Source organism: Oreochromis niloticus, linkage group LG17, assembly GCF_001858045.2.
Source record: "Oreochromis niloticus isolate F11D_XX linkage group LG17, O_niloticus_UMD_NMBU, whole genome shotgun sequence".
Lineage (NCBI taxonomy): Eukaryota > Metazoa > Chordata > Actinopteri > Cichliformes > Cichlidae > Oreochromis > Oreochromis niloticus.
This window is the reverse complement of record NC_031981.2, coordinates 6,407,243-6,429,158: the sequence shown is the minus strand read 5'-3', so window position 1 is coordinate 6,429,158 and position 21,916 is coordinate 6,407,243. Positions and strand designations below refer to the sequence as shown.

General features: G+C 40.3%; 2 protein-coding genes across 7 annotated transcripts in view; one reads left to right on the top strand and one right to left on the bottom strand.

Annotated features, from left to right (window-relative positions):
• Positions 1 to 10,144, top strand: part of wnt7ba (wingless-type MMTV integration site family, member 7Ba) — a 19,035-nt gene extending 8,891 nt beyond the window's left edge. For 3 of the 5 annotated variants that reach the window (XM_019347195.2, XM_019347193.2, XM_003450692.5), the window contains exons 3-4: positions 4,035 to 4,306; positions 7,356 to 10,144. In XM_019347195.2, coding sequence (XP_019202740.1) covers positions 4,035 to 4,306; positions 7,356 to 7,835 — 752 coding nt within the window. In that variant the 3' untranslated portion in view covers positions 7,836 to 10,144. The remainder of the gene's footprint in view (positions 1 to 4,034; positions 4,307 to 7,355) is intronic. The other 2 variants (XR_002056940.2, XR_002056939.2) reach the window with 2 other exon arrangements.
• atxn10 (ataxin 10) lies at positions 9,989 to 21,916 on the bottom strand. Of its 2 annotated transcripts, none has more exons than XM_005455553.4 (11): positions 21,754 to 21,916; positions 20,978 to 21,169; positions 20,566 to 20,651; positions 20,003 to 20,099; positions 19,733 to 19,897; positions 19,553 to 19,633; positions 18,883 to 19,039; positions 18,594 to 18,711; positions 18,176 to 18,360; positions 13,703 to 13,766; positions 9,989 to 11,942 (listed from the first exon to the last, which is right to left on the bottom strand). In XM_005455553.4, exons 1-11 carry the CDS (start codon positions 21,882 to 21,884, stop codon positions 11,758 to 11,760), a joined length of 1,461 nt encoding a protein of 486 aa, XP_005455610.1. In that variant the 5' UTR covers positions 21,885 to 21,916; the 3' UTR covers positions 9,989 to 11,757. The 2 variants fall into 2 exon arrangements, with proteins under 2 accessions (XP_005455610.1, XP_019202737.1); XM_019347192.2 differs by lacking the exon at positions 9,989 to 11,942 and adding an exon at positions 13,396 to 13,431 and having other exon boundaries at positions 13,668 to 13,766.

Here is a 21,916-nt window from a genome sequence, read left to right as displayed (position 1 = left end):
TTATTCAGGAACGCACCATGAGTACCTTTAGGAGTCAGCCCCTAGTGGCCATTAGAGGAACAGCAGTGTTTTACACTTCCAGTTCTACCATGGAGGTTGCTGCTTGCAGATCGTAGAATATGTGAAAAGTAGGCTGAGATTGAACAGCTTCAAGGACGAGACAGGGGTGTTTGAGATACTGACATAGTATCAAGTACAGATTGACAATATTTAATATAATATGACCTATTGTGAGTAAAATGGTGACAGAAGAAAGTTTATTGGCTAACATTTTACAACAGTTTGATTAAATTAAATAAGGTCCAACAGGTGGAAATCGTAGATGTGATAACAGGTGGACTGTTCAAACCAAGCCGAGCCGAGATTTCCCATCACTGAAAGTTGAACATCAGCGTGTAGACGAAGCCATTCTTCTTGGCACGAGAATCTCTTCTCATTCTTCTCATGTTGCCTTTGAACGTCCTGTCACTATTGTCAGCGCTGTGAGGAAAAAGTTGGAGCACTGATGAAGGCATTTCTGTTTGGAGCTCCACACGCGAGAACAATGAATGAACAAACTCCAACTCTAACGGCTTTGCTAGTATACCCAAAGGGGATTTAAGCGACTCTGCTTGCCATACATCGTGGTTAATGGGGCAAAGACTTTCTCTGTGAAGCCTCGCTTTAGGTCCATCTCTGAAAGCAATGCATAAACACAGAAATGAACACACCTCCCCGCTTTTAGTCCACATTCTTCCCAGTTTTATTCCTCACAGAAGCGTGTTTGCTCCTAATGTGAACCTCTCATGTAAATCACATTGTAGTCGGAGCTGTTTTGTTGCGGTCTCGCTGTGGGTTTGGATGCACGTTTAATCTAGCAGCTCTGGGAGCAATCACTTTCTTCAACATGGGAGACGGGCAGACGAGACGTCTGGATCGCTTTATTTCTTTTGTCAGAGGAAATGTCTCTTTTCTTTTGTGGTGTGTGAACGAGACTCAGAGAGACGCTCTAGACCTTACTTTGATCCTCGCACCCTTTCCATGAGGAACAATGAAAAGACTTTATTTTAATTAGAAGTAAACTAGTTAGCAGGCTGCAACAAATGTGTGAGCTTTTTAGGTTTTTTTGGGGAGAGGGGGTTGTAAAATCATTTCTTGTAAAATCACACACATCTGTCACCTGATTCTTACCCATTTTCTTTAGTCTTAAAGACAGAAATGTGAGCCCGGGTCTTAGCCCCCTCTCATGTGGCCAATGTGCCATCCACCACTTTATTTGATTGACCTGCTGGGCCTGTGAACTCATTAAATGTTGAGAAAGACCAGCAAAATTCATGCAAAACCACTAATTGAAGTCAGCTCCAGCAGCTGGATGGCAACAATGGAACCCTGCATGCACTGCTGTACAATCAAAACAAATCATAGTGCGAAGAGATGGCTGTTTGGCTATTGAATGCGCCTGATGCCTGGAGAAAGACTCAACCATACAATATATCCGAATGGGTCGCAGATTCAGCCTGATGAGAGACGACTAAAGAGTTTGTTTTGAGTTATGGAACGAGCGAACCGCAGGCCTGATGGTTTGCGAGAGCGAGTTTGTCAGGTTGGAGGCGCGCCATTAGAATCGCCTCCACCAGAGACGCCATGGATTAATACTCTGGGGCTGCTCAGAAGAACGGAGGCCCGGCATTATCCTGATTGGAGAGCGAGGATATCCTGTTACCAGCTTCTGTGCCAATAAATCCATCCCCTTTCTGCCCCCCTCCCCCACCCCATAAATATCAACGTGTTTATTCTGAAGTTCAATTGGTGACACACAAAAAGCTTGGAAATGGGCACATCTCAGTCGAGCCTGGCCACAGATTATTTCAACATGCAACACACAGCAGTATCATTTGCTGGAATGATGCGGACCGCCTAAGACAGAGACAGAATGACACATGAGCTGCGTGAGAAATCCCATTGATGAAAAACATTAAGCAAAGTAACTGCGAATGCTGATCTTTTAAGAAAAAAAAAGCTCCTCCAGTCAGCCAGTAGATGTCACTTGTGTTTTCTTCACCATGGTGATCACTGCTTCAGCAGTTACCGACTAACTGTGCAGATCAGCGATGGAGCATGAAACAAGGCTTACGGAGAAAGGATGGAGTTATGAAACTGTGCCTTTACACTTAGGCTCATTAATTTGCATCTTACAGTCAATTTAAGGAAGACATTAACAAATACTGGAATTGCAGTTAGATGGCAGTACAGTTAGACCTAATAGAGTTCAAACTGTTATACACCACTGCTCTCTTTCATATTTAATCATGTCCTTAAAGCAGTGAATATTTTTTTCTCTAAAGCCAAAGAGCAGCAACCCAGCTTTGCACTTCAATACATTTTGAGGGCTTTTGCCTTTTCCGGAAAGCTGGAAACGAGGGACTACAGAACTTGTCGTGAAATGCAACAAATGTTTGGCTGCTGGGGTAACCCCATAAAATTGAAAGGCCTTTTGTCTGCCCACACAGAAGTGTTTTCTTTTATTTTTGCCTAGCGTGTTATTTGACGTCAAGTCAAATCAAATCATTAAAAAAAGAAGAAGGACATTACAAAGCATGCATGGTGACCAAGCTTTACTTGGACGGACCTTCGGACAGACTTCACAGCTAAAAGAGAATAAAATAATAATAAAAAGGAAAAGTTAAAACAAGACAAGTAAATGCAAATGCCAAATATTCAGCCTAGTTTAAAAGCCAAAAACATAAAATGTGTTTTCAAATGATTTTTTTTTTTTTTTTTTTTTCAAAAAAGAACACTAGTTTTGGAGAGGTCCTGATTTAACTCTTTACCCCTTGAAAGCCTAATAGGAGGAATCCTTGAAGCTTTAAGGTATCTCGAGAAAATAGATCTTCAGCGGTTTGGTGACCTTATGGTAATTCTACCAAAGGTCTGCATAACCTCTAACTGAGCAGAGGGCTAATTAGCTAAAAGGAGTGACATGGTAATGTCAAGGAATCAGTACATCTGAAGTGACTTTCAATGGGTCAAGACAAAAGCCTTTAAGCTTACAAACATGGGTCACAGTCCAGAAATGCTGAATGCTATATTGTCTTTAAGCCCAACTTTTTCCTGATAGTAACACTTTTTGCTAAAAGCATTTGAAAATATGTCAGAAAGACAGAAGATGATGTCTTTCTGACATCTTGTCAGGTTGCTGCCTTGATAAAAATGAATATAGTATTGTAGAGCTTCATTCCTCTTGCAGAGTGTCTGTTAAATCTTTCAATGCTCAGTTCAATTCAGTTTTTCAAGTGGAAATGTTAAAAATGCCTACAGTTGTGTCCTCATGAGCTGAAAGGTATGTTCCACTGCATTAAGATCAGGTGACTGATTTGCCCATGGAAGAATATCCCATCTCTTTTCCTGGAGAAACTCTTGGGTTGCTTTTGCAGTATATCATAACAATGCCTCCACCATGTTTGATAGATAGTGTGGTAAGCTTCGATCATGAGCTGTTCCTTTCCTTCTGCATACTTTTCTCCTCCCATCATTCTGGTACAAATTCATCTTGGTTTCATTTGTCCAATGATTTCTTTTCCAGAACTCTGCAGGTTTCTTTTGATGTTTTCTGGGAAAGTCTAATCTGGTCTTCCTAACCAATCTGCACCTTAGTGTAAACGCTCTGATTCTTAGATTTTTGCATCTCTTGACTGTAGACTTTGACAACAGCAACAGGTCCACCTGTTCTTGACTTTGTTGTGAAGAGGTTTTTCTTGACCATGTAAACATATATTTCAGTTTTCTTCTGTGGTTGTTTTGGTGTTGCTGAACTGGCCAGTGCATTAATTCTTTTTAAGAGTGAACCAGGTTGTTGATTTGGCCACTCCTAAAGTTTCTGCTGTCTCTCTGATAGGTCTGTTTTTTCATACTAATGATGGCCTCCTTCACGTGCATCAGCATCTCTATGAACCTAATATTGGGAGACCCAGCAAAAACTACTTGGAATCAACTTCTAATAATTTGTCATGGAATAACAAGGAATTCAGTATTTTAACATGATTCTATTTCTTCAGGCAGCAGGGAAGCAGCATTCACTTATGCCATCACAGCCGCTGGAGTTGCCCACGCAGTAACCGCAGCGTGTAGCCAAGGCAATCTGAGCCAGTGCGGTTGTGACCAGGACAAGCAGGGCTACCATGACCAGGAGGAGGGCTGGAAATGGGGAGGCTGCTCGGCTGATGTCAAATACGGCGTGGAGTTTTCGCGGCGTTTCATGGACGCCCGCGAGATCAAGAAAAACGCCCGGAGGCTGATGAACCTGCACAACAATGAGGCAGGGCGAAAGGTAACACATGATCATAAAACTCAACCAAACAATAAAGCTAATAATAATTAAACGATGCGTGACATAAAACGTGAGGGTTGGTAAGGACGACTCCCAAATGGAGCTGTGCCACAGGCCTACAGCCCATTCCCTGAATTACTAGGCATTAAGTCAGAGTTGAGGATATTATCCCCCGCCTCCTTTCTCAGCGGCAGCACCAAAGACCACACTTCTGCGCCACCACAAACACTGAACCGACTGGAGGGACTTCCAAAAATGCGATAACCACGAGGGGAAAGACAGAGTTTCTCTTAAGACCAGAGCTGTAGACAAACAAGTTACAACATGATGTAATTATGAGCTTTAAGTCATCTCACATTGAAAATGCATCGAAAACAAAATACAGCTCGGTCACCAAGGCAAACAGTCACCTGTCAATTTTGTCATCTGAAAATATTTGTATGGCAATATAATATAAATCTGGCTCAAACCACAATGTAACTCTATACATGCATGGTTGCACAACGGCTCTGGTCAGTTTTCTCGGGCTGTCACGCCATTCTGTGGTCTCAGCAAAGGTAAAGTTAATTAGAGACTACAGTTCGGGGGTATGAGTTATTTTCCCCAGGTTTTGACATAAAGTTGGCCTATATGTTGCTGTGCTGAAAGTTGAAGTGCCCACAGAAAACCCAGCTCACCAGAACAGACAGACTTGAAGGCTGAGCGAATGCTATTAGGCATTTTAAGCAATGGACCTACAAATTTAAAATGACCATTTGCAACACACAGAAGTGTGTACACCCCCGCGCAACGTCAATTAAATGTCAAATTATTCAAAATGATGACCTTGTACTAGCTGCTTACTTCTAAGTTGAATGGTCAAGTGTTTGTTCTTATGTGAAATTAAAAACAGGCTGATTCTACTCAAAACACAGGAAACCAATGAAGCAACTTTTAATAAGAGATTCAATCTTCTTTGGCATGAAGAATATCGGTGTCACACAGATTTCTGAAGAGATGCTGTGCCGTTCTTCAGAGACATTTCTTTCAGCTGTTGGTGTTCTGCTGGATTCCAATCAGGCAATATAGTTGGCTTGGTCATAGTTTTGAGTTTTCCTTCCTTTAGAAACTTTTGTGTGCTTTGGATGATAATCATGCTGGAATATTCGTCTTCTGCCAGTCATTTTGTCAGCCGGTATTTTGGGATTTCCACGGGTAGCCATGGCCCAATCTATAAATGTCATCTCTTCAACCTCCTTTGTGTTCATTCAGCCCCGTATCACCTTCGAGCTTCACTGCTGGTGTGGGGGTCCCGGATGAGTTTGCGCCAAACACATTGGAAACTATCTAAGGCAAATAAATGTATCTGGCTTCATCTGACCAAAAAATGCTCTCCTAAAACGAATTTTTGTGTGGAAGACAAGCAGGACCTTTGATTTTTTCCTTTGCCTTTGTTGGAAGTCATCCTTAGAGCTTGCACCGTCCTTTCGCACTGTCTCAGCTGTCACACAAACTCTGACTTTCACTGATAAGATAAGCAGAGGCTCAAAAATTACCTCTCAGATTTTCACTAGTCTACAGACTATGGTCTGTGGTGACATTTCAGGAGGTCAGTGGCACTATGGCTGGCTCTGTTACTCTTGATTAGTGCTGCAGCTGTGTTTTGACTGCTTTTGAGTCGGTTACTGATCTTTCTCCATGTTTTTCCAACCCATTTTTCAATTCCTTTGGCAATTCTACTCTATAAGAAGCCATAAAGCAGCCAAGTAGACAGACAGCCCATAGCTTCAACATTAAGAGATTCTGCAGAGCTACACTGCTAAAAAAAAAAAGAATTAAGGGAACACTTCATTATCATAGTATAACACAAAAATCAGTTAAACTTTCAGTTAGGAAGCATGAACCACTTTGATTTTAATCAAAGCAGATAAATTCATTCAAAGTGATAACATGTGGAGACGATTCTCGAAAAGGGAATGGTTTTGTAGGTGATGCCCACAGACCATTGTTGTCTCCTTATCCTCATCCCTGTATATGATGTTGCAGGCAGCGTAACGTTTGCCACACCATTTCCATACTCTTCTGCATCTGTCACCTGTGCTCAGTGTGACAGTGATTGCTCAGAAAAACATGCATAAATAGCTTTCATGTTCATGTTGTGGGGCTCTGTCAGTGAACTTCCTGGACCTCTTCATACAAAGGAGCAGATACCAGACCTGCTAGTGCGTTGATGTTCTTACACAACCATGTCCAGCTCTCCTCGCATAACGGTCTATCTCCTGGTGTCTCCTCCACATTGTTGAGAGTGTGCTGGGAAATACAGCAACCCTTCTTGGATGGATCATCCCTGAATGGGTTGGGTTGTTATATACCAGCAGCACCAAGCACCACCAAGGACACTAGCAGTAGCCAAAATTGAAGAAAATTCAGTCAGGTGGAATGAGGAGAGAGGAGTGGTCTGTGGCCAGCACCTACAAAACCATTCCCTTTGTGGCAACTGTCTTCTTGGCTCTTCAGTGCACCTGTTGTCACTTTCATTGGCACTAAAACAGATTAAATTAAGAATCAGATTGGTTTTTGCTTCCTAAATGGACAAGTTTATATCCATGAAGTTTAACTGACTTTCATGACCAAATGTTCCCTTAATTTATTTTGAGTGGGGCATGTTCCAGCAGTTAGGCCAACTAGAAGTCACAGATTTACTCAGTTTGTTCTCATGATCATGAGATTTCTTGTGTGTCAGCAATCTCAGGTGTAATTAAATTTTATTGCCTTGAGTTTCTATTGTAAGACCTGTGTTTTCAAAATACTTTCTTAAGTTCTTTGCCAAGTTTTATTCTTAATCACAGGAATAGCATTCTGCTTAACGTAAAAATACAAGGTAAGGTGAGGACAAGAGGTGCAAGTGTCTTTTATTGACCATGAATTAATACTGGGTATAATCAGCTATAACTATAATACTGTATAATACTATAGTTAGTTTATCATGTATCTATTTATCCTACTGATTAGGCTTTTAACCACCATGATTAATGTGTACCAACCTAATCTCTACTCTCTATGCGCTCAGATCCTGGAGGAGAGAATGAAGCTAGAGTGCAAGTGTCATGGTGTATCTGGTTCCTGTACTACTAAGACCTGTTGGATCACCCTGCCAAATTTCAGAGAGATCGGTAACCTGCTGAAGGAACGCTACAGCGATGCAGTTCAAGTAGAGCCAGTCCGAGCCACGCGGCTACGCCAACCCTCCTTCCTGCGTCTCAAACAGGCTCGAGGCTACCAAAAGCCCACAGACACAGACCTGGTGTACCTGGAGCGCTCTCCCAACTATTGCGAAGAGGACAGGGCCACAGGAAGCACGGGGACAAGAGGAAGACTGTGCAACGGCACCTCGAGCCTCGCAGACGGCTGTAACGTGATGTGCTGTGGTCGGGGTCACAACACACACCACTACACCCGAGTCTGGCAGTGCAACTGCAAGTTTCACTGGTGCTGTTTCGTCAAGTGCAACACATGCAGTGAGAAATCAGAGGTTTTTACTTGCAAGTGAGGAAACAATGAGGCAGGGTACCAAGAAAGGAAGGGAAAAGGGACAAGGGTACAAGGGAAGGGAATATGAGAAGCTGGAATTTCAAGTGAAGAATTTTGGAGGTATTTATTACATTTTGCACATTCTGACATCCCATCTGGAATGGAAAACAAAGTGGAATTTGTTTGGGTGCAACAGACATAAATATTTAAGACACGTAACTGCTTGCATGCTAGAGTGAAAGTGACATGAGACAAATATGTTGCAAGTGAAAGGATTTTTAAGATAATATCAGTGACGTATCCTACAGATGTTCCACAGAAGTAGAAAAAACGACTGTTGGATCTTGGAAAACATCTGGAACACGCTAACTGGAAATACTATGAAGTAAGATTGCAGCAGAATGCGTTAAACTCTACACTGTATTCGGTTTGAACACTGAAAATGAATTATTTATGTCAAAATATTTTTCACACTTAGAGGATGGTTAGCAAATTCACGTGCTCTGGCATTTTTTTCTCTCTCTCCATTTCATGCAGGCCACAATGGTTTTGTCATATGGAAGCTCAATTACAGCAACTAAACAGCAAAAATAATCTTTTTCCATTTTTTCCTCCCATAAAGGGCAACTTACTAGTGCTTTATTCTCTTTTTTTGCACTCACGTGGTTATGTTTTCTTTTTTTATGTCATGAGACATTGGTTACTTTGGGGAGCTGTTGGGTCATGGACATACACCGCCGATGCTTTCCTACGCCAAGAACCAAAGAGGCAGAAAAATACACATGAAGTACTTTTAAGCACCGTACTTGTCAGTTTGAACGGCACCTCGTCTTGACTGTGTTCACTGTTTTGTTTTTGGAAGGCTCTTGACTTCTGTGAAAACCATGTAAGCCTCATTGGAACTCTATAGAGGTGCAATCAGGTTCAGATACATCCAGCATTCCCATGAACGGCAGAGACGTGGAATTCCACATTCATGGTCTGTGCTTACACAAGGCCTTCCAGCGCGGTTTAGGCCTGCCTGGGTGGATGGCATGTACCCCAACCACACGGAAGAGGGTATGTGAGGATCAAAGGCCTCAAAGCTATTTTTGGACAGAACCCTTAATGTATTCAGAAATGTTTATTTAGGCTTTATATAACTTACAAAACATTTTGAAGAGTATATTTTTATATGAGGAACGTGGCACTTTATGTCATTTACGGTGGAAAGAAAGTCACTATTTAGGAGTGCTTTCTGACATCATTGTATACAGATTGAAAAGCTTTAAGTTATTTGGAATTTTTGTTTTTCTTCAAGGTTCCTAAACTGTAAATATTCTACATGTTTTATCAAAAGTTGACCAGATCGTCTATCTTCACATGATCCTTCATAACTCAGAGTGGGCTCTAATAGTTAGTTGTCAAATCAAAGTAATGCAAAGTCAAGGAAATGTTGTGGAAACCACTATTAAAGTGGGCCTATTATGCTTTTCCTTGTTTTCTATCACATATATAATGCTACAATGGTGGGTGCTCATATTAAACATGGAAAAGTTTTCAATTAATGAAGCCTGAAATCCTGCTTCACACTGCACTAAACACTTACGTTTTAGTGTGTTTTTCCAACTTCGGCTCTTTGTAATATTCACTGAGAGGGGATATCCTAATATGGTCATCTAAGGGACAAACCTTGTATTCGCAAATGGCACCCAATCAGAAGAAAGTTGACTAAAAAGAGAGGGTTTTATTAAAGGAAATGGATGAATACAAGATAAATAAGGATTATTTTGAACTGTGAATCACTCAAAGCTACTCTAGAGTCCAAGTATTATAATATGCAGCTGGACACAAGCATAATAGGTCCCCTATAAAAATTTTTTTGAAAGGTACATGGAATGTGCTTCTAGACAGTACATGGGAAGTGTAAAACAAAGTGCATGTATTTTGTATTTGTCTTAATGGTGCTTTTGGTTAACTTTAGACAACAGTTTCCTAAAAGCATAGCTATAACTTAAAGAAATTTAAATTAATCTGTATTTGTTTTGTCGCAAAATTAGAGTCTGTAACACAAACATTGACAGTTGTATTTCATTCTTTTTTTTTTTTACCAATAAAATTTCTAAGGCACCTCTAGCTTTTTTTGTTTTTGTCACAAAAGGCCAACAATATTTCAATAAAAACAAAGAGCTCTTTGATACACGCAGTCCTTTATTACGCATTAAACTCATTATTCATTAACTCATAGTACAACCCAAAGAAAATGAAGCTTTGAAACCCCAACCAGAAGGCACAAGTACATTATAGTAGAGGCCTGTGGTGTAAAACGCTGACATGGGAAACAAGAAATCATGACCTTGACCAATGTGGTACTAATGTGTTAGGAGATGACCACATGGCTGCAGCCATGCCACCTCATTCAGGCGGGCTGACTTGCACAGGCTCTTTCCTGTGAGGCTGAAAAGCATTGCAGCCATTCAGTCAAGTGCGACTAACAGCTGTTTTGTTAGCCGTCTGAAATCCTGGGGACCGGAACCCCATAAGCTCCCTTCACTATGTTGGCGGATCGAGAGGAGAGTCCGACCAATTGTTTCAACACATTTTGTCATTAAAAAATCAGGGGCAGAGCAAACAGGGTGGAGCAGGGTGTTGGCAGGCGCATAAAGCGCTGCTTTGTTGAGTTGTCAGGACCGTTCAGCTTATCCAGCAGCAGGAGGGATGTCATTCTGCAAACTAATGCTTATGGTCCGATTCCTCTCACTCGCTCTGCAGATGCACAATTCCAGTATGTTCTTATCTACTGCCTACTGATGTAGAATTGCTATCACAGGTCAGCAGACCAAACACGGCTACAGCTAAATAGGAAATACAATATTGATCAAATATTCCAGGAAAAGTCTCCGCAGTCTGGTATAATAAATAATAAATTGCTCAAAGTATTGTGAAGTGTAAGTTGGTGTTATCCTAGGATGGTTAGAAGTCATCCTGCATGCCATGATCTCTCTAATGACTTATTTATAATCATTAATGGATAGAAATAGAAGATTAGGGTGAAATTCACAAAACTATGTTAAGTATTTAACTAATACTGTTATAATCCTAAAACAAGAATAATTGGAAAGCCAAGCAAAAAACACAGTAAACACACTGGGCCTTGTTTTTAAATAACAACACATGCATTTGTATTACTGCATTTCCCCCTTAAATCGCCTTAGCTTATAATATCATTAATACCATATCTGTGTAGATAAGTGGATATTGGAAATACTTGAATAAGGTCTTCATATCATGACCAAGATGCCTCCGTTTAATTAGGTAAGGCAGGGAGGGGGTAGATTACATCATGTTTTGGTCATTCTCTGTTTCATGGTTACTGCAGAAGTCACTATGGGCCTGGGATTAAACCCAAACCCCTGCTGGTATCATCTGTGTCTGTGAAAAGCAAAAAGCCAGGATACTGCAGTGCTCTTTGTCTTTGGATTAAACCGCAAAGCATCAGCCCTGCCAAAAGTTACCAGCATGTGCTCGCCACTAACAAACTCTTCATTTCACAGACTCGGATCAAGACAAAGCCAGAGCTCCTGGCATCCTGACCTCTGCTTCTATACCACAGATCTTTTGTGTACATAATAGTTTAGGCTTGAGTACCAGCATTACTGAGGTAGAAAAGTATGTTATAGAGCATAATACATACTTTTCTGAATGCACTTTTTTGATTATTGTGTGGGCAGCAGTGTGACTGTTAGTTATTCTGGACAGGCGCAGATAATATTTGTCTAATAATAAGCAGGCCTTTAACCTGAAGAAGCTGCTCAAGTACTTGGTAACATTCATGAGGCTTTTAACACAAGCTGCATGTTCACCCATTAGCGTACACATTTCATGTATTCCCTTCTACTTTACATGGAAACCTGTTCATGGGTTGAGGACCTTCTTTCTCCTCGCAGCCTCGCAGATGTTTTTTAGGAGTCTTTCCTGACAGGTTTGAGCAGCAAGGTTCCATCTCGCTCTTCCACCAGGAAACCCAACTCCCTGAGCGCGGAGTAGTCAGCTGTGCCGCAGCGTTCCAAAGTGGCAATCAGTTTCTGGTTCTCCGAGTTGTGCTCCAGGAGGTTCCTGATGGTGAAGATTGCCCACTGGCTGATGACTAGAGATGCCCGGTTTAGGACAACAATTTCAAAGTTTCTGCTTTAGAGAGTGGAACATGCAGCTGTTCCATCTTTTATTTTTAAACATATTTTCCAATGACTTATTATGCTTATTATTTCCTTATTTTCTCCTCATATTTATACAGCTTCAGAGGTAGATCTTCATATTAAGAATGGGCAAAGTTTCAAATAATACAGTCAGCATATATGGAAGCAATCCTTGTTAGACAAAAGCTCGGGAATCAGTTTCTGGCATTCTCATAGAGAGGGAATCTCCATAATAGAGTAAGGCTAAAAGCAGCCCTGCCCACCTGCTCTTCAAACGTTGTGTTTGCAAGGGGCAGCCAATCAGAAGAAACCAGGTTTAAAGACAGATGAATAGCTGAAACTACTCATTTCAGACAAAGGACAAAGTAAGGCGTTACACCAGAGCCAAGTTTATGAGAAATATGGATGATTTTGAACCGATTAAAAGTGAGCATAATTGGTCCCCTTTAACATTAGAGTGATTTGTAATTGCTGAAAATCCAGCTGGGAAAGAATGTCATGAGAGGGAGAAAAAAAAGAAATAAAACCCCAAAACAAAACACATTACTAATGCCTAAAAACAAACATCCATTTAACACTACTGCATCTTTTAAATCAAAATTTGTGGTCTTATTCAGTCTCTTTTGGAATTAAGCTTTGTATATTTGTACAGTAAAGCCGGTGAGTTTGCACCCCCTCCCCCAAAAAAACAACTTTGCATTGAGCTACAAGGTAGTAGATGTCATGCAAGATGGATCTAGGAAATGATTTGTTACAGAAAGATAAAATACAATACCAACAAAACCTGGAAAATCGATCAAGCTCTTTCAACTCATGAGCAGTTTCTATTTTCCTTGGGTCACTGACTACAAAGGCAGCCCAACAAACAAACGGGTTTGCAGACATGTTGTGTATGCTTTGCATTTCAGGTCACCCCATACACATTTATTTTCTAGATAACTACATTTTCTAGACAGGATGTAATGGTAGATAGACGGGGTTGTGGTTCTGTGTGTGTGGATATGTCGGTAAGCAGACATGGAAGATAAACATGGGAACAAAGACAATGACCTGAAGACATTTGTGTTTTCTCCAAGACTGTCAAAAAGTTGTGACAAAGATGCATTATATGTGAGCTCCCTCCAGTTAAAAGTCAGGGTTTGTGGGTCTGATGAATGCTGGAAGCGTCACTTTCTTTTAGTGCAATAAATAAGTGAAAACTGGAGCTCTGCAGTGTACCAACTGTTTATTTTCTTTCTTCCAAGGTCTGCTGGTACCCATCAGCTAATTGAATCAAGCCCAATAAAGTGTAACTCCACTGGATACAAGAAGAAAGTTTAGCATTTTACTTTAGTTGTGTATTGAACTGGATTTAAAGTTTCCAAAACAAAATTTGCATGTTGAATCAGCCTCAGTCATTTTAACACCAACTGCAACCCATCACATGACGCTGTCAACCATCTGTAAGCACAGCAACATAACTCTCTTCAAATTTCAGCACTCTTTCCTTGCCAGCCAGTACACGCTGCAACAATTAAAGCTCAATGCAAAGTTGTGTTTTGTTTTTTGTGCGTGGGGGGGGCAAGCCCACCGGCTTTACAGTACAAATATACAAAGCTTAATTACAAAAGAGCCCACAAATTTTTTGCTTAAATATGAAGAATGATTTAAATAAACATGAAATATGGCTACATTACCACAGCTTTATAGTTATACTTCACAGAAAGGATACAAGGATTGTTGCTGTCAATGTTGCAGTTATCCAAGATGAGGGGGATGCCTTCAAGTTCTCGCACCTGTGGGATATAAGAAAATTATATAAAATACAGAGTAAGCTCGTTATGTACCAAGGCCTTACTACAGTGGCCTGAGATCAACTCAGCCCCCAGCTCCCCTGTTAATTTCACAGTGTTAATTTCTAATGAATTATCATGTCATATCAAATTTATTTGTATAGCACATTTAAAGACCAAAGTACGCCAAAGTGCTTTCCAGTAAAATCATGATACAGATAAAAATCACAATATAAAATATAAATTACAGATATAAAGTAATTACATAATATAAATGCAGGTTCAAATGCCAGGTTAAACAAGTACATTTTTAGACGTAATTAAAAAGACTGAATAGAATCTGATGCACAAATGTCAAGAGGAAGATTATTCCATAATCTGGGTGCGGCAATGGCAAAGGCATGGTCTCCTCTGGTCTTCAGCTGAGACCTAGGTTGCACTAAGAGCAGCTGAATTAGAATGTAATTAAGTACCTAATTTATTTTGCTTGTTTTCACTGTTGTTTGTTAAACTTTAACTGTAACATATTATTGTAACATAAGGTGTTGTTGACTACTTGATTCATTATCATCACTTTACCTGTCGGCTCAGCAGGTGTACTCGCAGTGAAACTGAGAGCAGAATGAAGCAAAACTAGCAAAACCATAAATGACAGCAGTAAGCAGCTGCCTGATGACTCTCACATTGAACCAATATGAGACCAGTGTAAATAAATCATCAAATGCCAATTTAGTATATTTATCCTTGGAGGTGATTTATTCTTTCCAAAATCAGGAAAAAATAGAGCCTGATATAGCTCGACACAGAATGATTCCCAGTCTAGTTTGAAGCCGATTCTTCTTTTGGCTGCTCCCTTCAGGGTGCATCATCCACCTCCATCTCAAACTATCCTCAGCATCCTCTTTTTAAACCAGACCTCTGTGCATCCGCGTTCATTACGTCCATGAATCGTCTCTCTGGTCTTCCTCTTTTTCTCCAGGCTGGCAGCTCCATCCTCAATATCTTTAATGAAATATATCCACTTTCCCTCCTCTGCACATGTCCAAACCAGCTCAGCCTTGTGTCTGTAACTTTGAACTGTCCCTCTGATGTACTCTTTCCCAGTCTTGTCCATCCCTGTCCCTGCAGCTACTACAGATCAGCACATCAATTTTGTTCTTGAAAATCAACCAGTACCACTCATACCTCAGGTATGTCAACTGGACCGACTTGAATAACACATTAATATTAATTTAACACTGGTATTGGATCAGTACTCAGCATCTGCTGAAGCAGAAACATTTACATATCAACACCACAAACTGCCCATTGTTTATGCAAAAATGAAACCAGATACTCTTAATGAGATGTCTTACTAAGTGAACAAAACTATAGCAAAAGGTTTTGCTGTACAGTCTCTAGTTAATTTATCTCTCTTTTTCAGGAGGAAACAAATCTGTATAAACTTACTTAAACAACAGATACTTTATATCCAAAATTTACTGAAAGAATTTGTGAGACATTTATCGAGGTTCATGATTCTAGTTAAGAAACAGCAGACAAAGGAACAGAACAGATGCCCTTAGCAGAGCCTCACATCCATGCAAACAAAGCAGTGTGGTTGTGGGTTAGTCTAAGAGCACCACAACAGGACGATCTGTTCTTTATCATGTGTCTCATTCTATAGGCTTAATTGTTGTATTTGCTTTCTGTTGCCCTCTGCGCGCCGTTGCGGTTACACTCCAAACACACTGGAGCAACAGAACAAGACAAAGTGCTGAGTTACAGAAAATGGAAATCTCATTTACACTGTCAAAGAAACACAGAGCACGCAGGTCTGCGTTTTCCACTTTAGGAATCATTGTCTGAAGTTACTGAAATTATATTTAAACTCATAAAGGGATGAATAACAAGCAGCTGGACCCTGACTTTCAGTCCGGCACAAGCAGTTCCTCGCTTTGCATGCACATCTTAAATTACAATCTCTCCCAAAGGTGGACAGAACGACATTTGGTTTACTGGAAGAAATCTGGGTGAAAACAGATACGTGGTGATTTCTGACCACTGACAGACCACAGATCAGCATCCATAAATATTATACAGGGGCCAACTGAGGGTGGCCATCCCACAAGCATTCCATAAATCTGTTTCTATTAAGTACAACCGAGTCTACAAAGTGATGTTGATACTGTCTGCTTTATTACCCATCTGTGCTTTATGCTGATAGCTGCATGCTGAAAGATGTCAATTGAGAAAAACTGATAAGATTTCTAGAATAAACATGAGGCTAATGTTTCACATTTGAGCGGAAAAGCGAGTTGTGTTGAAAGAACCCACAGCCTCTCGCTCAATTAGACCTTGCACTCGTTTGCACTCCTCAGGAGATTTGGTTTGAGGTTGCATGCAGCAGCCCATTTACTAGAACCTGCCTCTGAACATGATCATTTAGTGGAGAGGTCAAACAAAGCAAACTAATTCAGGTGGGCCTCCCAAACCTCGCAGTCACATTTACACTTTTGACCCTCCAACTGTGTTGGACTGATCAAGGGTATTTGTTTAAATGCTACGAGACCAAGGATCGCATTAGAAGGGCAGACCAGCAGACTAGAATAAATGTAAGCAAAGAAAAACATTTCAATTTTAGGGTTTGTAAATATTTTCCTTTTCTAAATTCGATAATTGTTCTAAACCATAATTTCCTGACAGAACTATCAGTACATATTATAAAACTAACCAAAGAGGCTTTGGGCAATTTTCAATTTGCCAATGTGTCTCCCCACTTCCTTCACTTGACTCGTCCTTGTGTCTTACCTCATCCTCCTAGTGAGGATGGGAGAGAGACAAGGAAGAGAAGCATATAAGCACCGACATTTACTAATGATGAGAATATCCACATTCCCACGTATAAAACCTTACAGCTGCTCATCTTTCACAGCTAGATAGTTAGCACGTACAGGCAGGAATCAACAGGCACCATGTGATAAGATATCATGACAATATGATGTTCTTGTGACTTTTAACATTTTGCAATATGCTGAGTATTGCAATAACATATTTTGAGATTTATTTTTTTGTAGCTGAAAATTATGTCCTTAGTTTTTTTTTTTTGATAAAAAGATACTGACAAAAGTTATCTTACTTCAGTTATTTTTCCACTGTAAAATGAGATTTTCAAGCACACAAACTGTCACAGAAACCTGCCATCCATGCTGTCGGACAGAGTCAGTCTGCTATCGGTCTGATATCACTTTACAATTACATGGTGTCAAGTTAGCAATTACATTTAATCCATTTCTGATAATACAGCAATTATCTGTAATAAATAGGCACATCATACTGTCTGTTGCTGTCTGCATAGACAAAAATTCACATTTAACTATCACATTTGCTCTCAGCAACCCTCCTGTTCTACAGGAATATAACCAGAATGCAACCACTCAGCTGAGTCAAGTCCCCTCAAGTTGTGCTCATTCAGACTGATAGTAGTATGTTGGTAGTCTTCCTGCATTCATAAATTAAACAGCAATTATTTAAAATAATCTCTCAGAGAGTGACTGCAGTCATTCCAAGTCAGACTGCAACCGTTTGCAGAAAAGCTTCCTATCAGGCGACCTGTGCAATCACCTTGTGATCAAACGTGGTCATGACTGTTAAACTCTGCGCAGCCATTTAGTTCCACAAGGTTTACTCTGTTGCAGAATATGAAAAAAATCAATACAATCACCAGTCAGCCAACTATTTTTTTTGTAGATGCAAGGTGGTTGCTGTCCTATTTTTACTGTGACTGAGCCATTAGCTTGCTCTGAATTAGAAGGTAGCTTTGTTTGCTCAGCTAACATTTATCTCATGATGGTGGTGCATGAGATAAGCCCTCTTTTTCGAAGTATCCTCACAGTATTATTTAATAAAATACTGATTTTTTGCTGCACCCCTATTGACAATAATGCCAAGGAAAATATTGTGATACTATACTGCATAGATTTTTCCCCTCCCCTACTAGATAGATAGAAAAAATAGCTAAAGTGCTTGAGAAGATTTCACCACCTAACAGTTATTTCAAAATGCCTCTGGGCACTTATTTGGGCAGCTATTATGAAGTTTTAATCAAAGAAACACTTCAGATGCGACAGATTTAAGTACAATACTCTGTGAGTGTCTGTCTCTGATAGGTAGACAGACATAAAGTTCTCTTTATGTCCCACTTATAGTATAATCATTAAATACTGTATGTAAATTCTCAACATATTAAAAATGGCAGCATATGAAGGACTTTGAGGTGGAAGTGGAAATATGACTCAGCACACTGAACTACCTCTGATCTGGAAATTATGGCTTATAGCAAAATTTTCATTCACTCTTCGTCACAGTTGTTATCAAGTACCACCACAAACTTAACAGAACTTCCATCCCTCCACTCATTCATTTGTCCAAACCTTGTTCTGGTTGTTGGTATTGCTGTGGCAGAGGTTTCCTATGAGCCTGATGAGGTGTGCCTTAAAGCTGATGACAGGAGAATAAGAAGAAGAGTCTCCATCTCCACTGAAGGAGGAGAAGTTCTGAGCAGCACTGAAAATATTCTTACTGGCCTTCCCGGTGGCGTGTACCTGCTCCAGGAGCTCTGCATGGACAGACAGTTTGTGGCAGACAACGGGAAAAGCAGAACACCTTCTGAGAAGCAGCATAAAGCTATTCAAATTATGGCTGATGTTGACATATGAGATTCTGCTTTTCTCCTTTAAGAAACAGATTAAATGATAAACCTCAAACTTTCCAGCATTTGGACTTTGCGGGCTGTTTAATTTAATGTCTGCTGTTGCTCGGTTGTTGACTTAATGGCTGTTTTTCATTTACCAACAGTAGTTACTAGAAGGTCTGGATGATCCTGTAGGAACATGAACTGCTTGTGGTCTGAGGTCATCTCACACAGCACATCCAGCAGACTAATCACTGTTAGCGCCTCCTGCAGGACCTGCAGGGGATTGCAACAAACAGGGGGCAGTCCACAGAGTAAGAATCTTTTGAGACACAATACTGAGAGTCAAAACGACTGAAACATAAGTTTATTCATTTCACACAGGGTAAGGCTAACAAACGCAGGGTGAAAAACCTGCAGAAAATGTGTTGAATTTATGATCTGTACCTCATCACTGGACGCAGAACCCGTAGCAAGTGTGAGAACAGCTCCACAACCTTTCTGGAAGGAAGTGGCCAGGAAACGAGCCACACTGGGAGGGATGCCACAGTCTTCTGAGCCCTCCTCTCTTAGCTGGGCTAAAAGTAGCTCTAATAAAGTAACTCTGAAAAACAAAATGTACATCTATATGAAGCATCTATAGTTTTCATTTAACCTCCTAAGACCCGAACTCTTTCATGGCATGCACTTTTAATTGTTCTTTGGTATTTGGGTTGATTGGGACCTGATGAATGTAAAAACAAAGAATTACCAGATTTTTTTTTTTTTTACCTAATTTTTGTTTCTGAGAAAAATAAGATCCACATATGAGGACATTCATTTTAAATGTTGATAGAACAGTGGCTGTATAATGTCCTTGTAAGTGGATATCAGGCCCTTGTAGAGAAAATTAAGTATTTTGGTCTAGACATCCCAAAATGTGATGTCCACATATGTGGACGCCAGGTCCTAGAAGGTTAAATATTAGCTGTTTTTTACTACTATTCTGTGCATCATTTCTATGCAGTGTAAAAACCAAAAAACTAAAATAATAGGCTGAAAGGTGCTAGCATACATTTAACCAGTTCTGTTTGAGTGAATTGTTCATGTTTTTATCCAAACAACAAAAATGAAGTACCTATCATGGTGAGACATCTCAGAGTACATGTTCTCCACCAGTGACGAAGACCTCAGGAAATGCTGTGTTGCAATGAGCACTCTGAAAAAAATCAATAAATAACAAAGGGAAAGGAGCACTTAAGTATGCCCTTGATGCATAACAACAGTTTTCAAGTTAGTACCATAATGATGCACTTACGTCCAGTCCAGCTCAGGCTGAGTCCTGCAGAGCTCCATCACCCTGAGAGCCAGCTCAATGTTCTGTGGCTTGGACAAATCTTCCACCTTGGCCTCATCCAGGCATGTGTGGATTACCATCGAGGTGTAGTTCACGGTCTTCTCATCGTCAGTGCTAAGCAGCTGCCTGTTTGCATACGTTCGGGTGGACAGATTTACTAATATAGAATGTGCATGTGATTTTGGAGTCAAACAGAAAGATCAGGGTGAAATTTTGGCACACAGAACTTACAGGAAAAGGTCTGGGAAGCTTATCATCCAAATGTCATCTTTGCACAACTGGTTACCAACAGCCAAGTTACCAAGAAACTGGATGCCACAGCGAAGAGCTGAGCCACAGAAAACAGATCAAAAAAATCAGAAAAACTACTCAAGATTCATTCACCATTCATTTTCCTCCATGATGTATTGCGTTTATGTCCTTCTAGACTGTTAAAAGTTTTTGCCTACTCTTGAATACAAAAGAACTAGACAGCACGGTTTCTTATAAAACTCAAAGAACCCTGTAATATTAGCTGGCTGCACACTTCTTCTGGTTGGCAGATGTAGACTGTCGACAGAAAATAGTTCTTATATGAAACTGCCTACACAAAGGCATAATAATTTTTTTTGACTAGTCAACGTCATAAATTATTTTACAATTTGAGCACCACAAGACAAAAACAGCACAATCTACTTCCATCTCTAACAACCTCTATAGCTCAACTCAAAACAATTTAGTTGGCTTTGAAAGGGACAAAGGAAAAACACATAATTACTGTACCTTAAGCATCAGTGGCCGAATTTTAGACTTACGTTCGAATATGGTATCTGGAATCTCCATATTTACAGTTGACAGAAATCTCAGGAGTTTGAGGGATACATCAATGAAACCAAGTTCCCTAGTTGACAAAGACACATTATGTCAAGTGCTTCTTTGTCTTTTTCTTTTGTATAAGAATAAAAAGGAGGCACCCAATAACAAACTGTGACATAATATTATTATAAACTGCAAAAATAGCACTTCAACAAATCCTGCAATTGTAAAGATATAATTGTACAAGTTCCTTAAACATAAACAGCCAAATTTTAGCAGGAAAAATGCTCAAGAAGGATTTTTAGCAGTGCTTCCAAATAAATCAGTCACTAAACTCTATGACCATTGTTTACTTAATTATTTTGTATGTTTCTGAAAGATCCCCCTGCTGCTTTGTGACGTCGGGGATACCTGAGCAGACTCTGGTTACGTTTACTCTGGACACAGGAGTTCCTCTGAGCTCTGAAGCACTCTGCGGTCAGCTGGAGCTGCAGGGTAAAAGTCTGCACATCCTCACTGTCCAAGCCGGCAGCCTGCAGCTCTTCACATAGTCTGGTCAGGACTTTCACAAGAGTGGAGAATGTCTCCTCCTCCACAGCATCTCTGACAACAACAAACAGGTGAACAAGTACACAGGATTCATTTCATTTGCAGTACCCTCACTGGGAGACCACCAGATATAAAACACAGATGTAGTTAATAACGCGGTGTTTGCACTACATTAGCTGGGTCTTGCGTGAAACACTGTCTTTTTTCCATTAAGAAAAAAATAAACATGCAGTTTACAATTTGAATCCAATGTGCGGGATACTCCTGTGCTACAAATACCACAGAAAGGAGCATAATGTCACGTGCACAGGCCGTTAAATTTTAATAAGCAGCGTTAGCTTCTGCACAGGAAAAAAAAAACTACCAGTAATGCTTAAAAATCTGCTTTTAGTACAAAACAGCAATAACCGAACTTAGACATAACCACGTATTTAAGCTATACTGCGGATATGTGCTAGTTTTCTTTATGCTACAGCGACAATTATTAGGTCTGAATGACTTCAGAAACCGGGCGTGCCGTTATATTTGGCAGTGCGTAGTTGACAGTTGGATATTTTCAAGTTAATGCTAGCTTAGCCGGACCGGCACTGATACGGCCCATTTCCGTATAAAACATAAATAAATTACCCAGACCTCACCTGTATTCGACATCCCGCAGCGCAGCTGTAAATGTTTTTAAAGTCTGCAAGTGTTCAGGTCCGTGTTTTTCATTTAAAATGCCAGCGATGGACGCTGAGGTCCCCAAGATGATGTCTGTGGAAGCTGCCATGTTTGTCTGTTTCACGCTTGTGGGCGGGACGT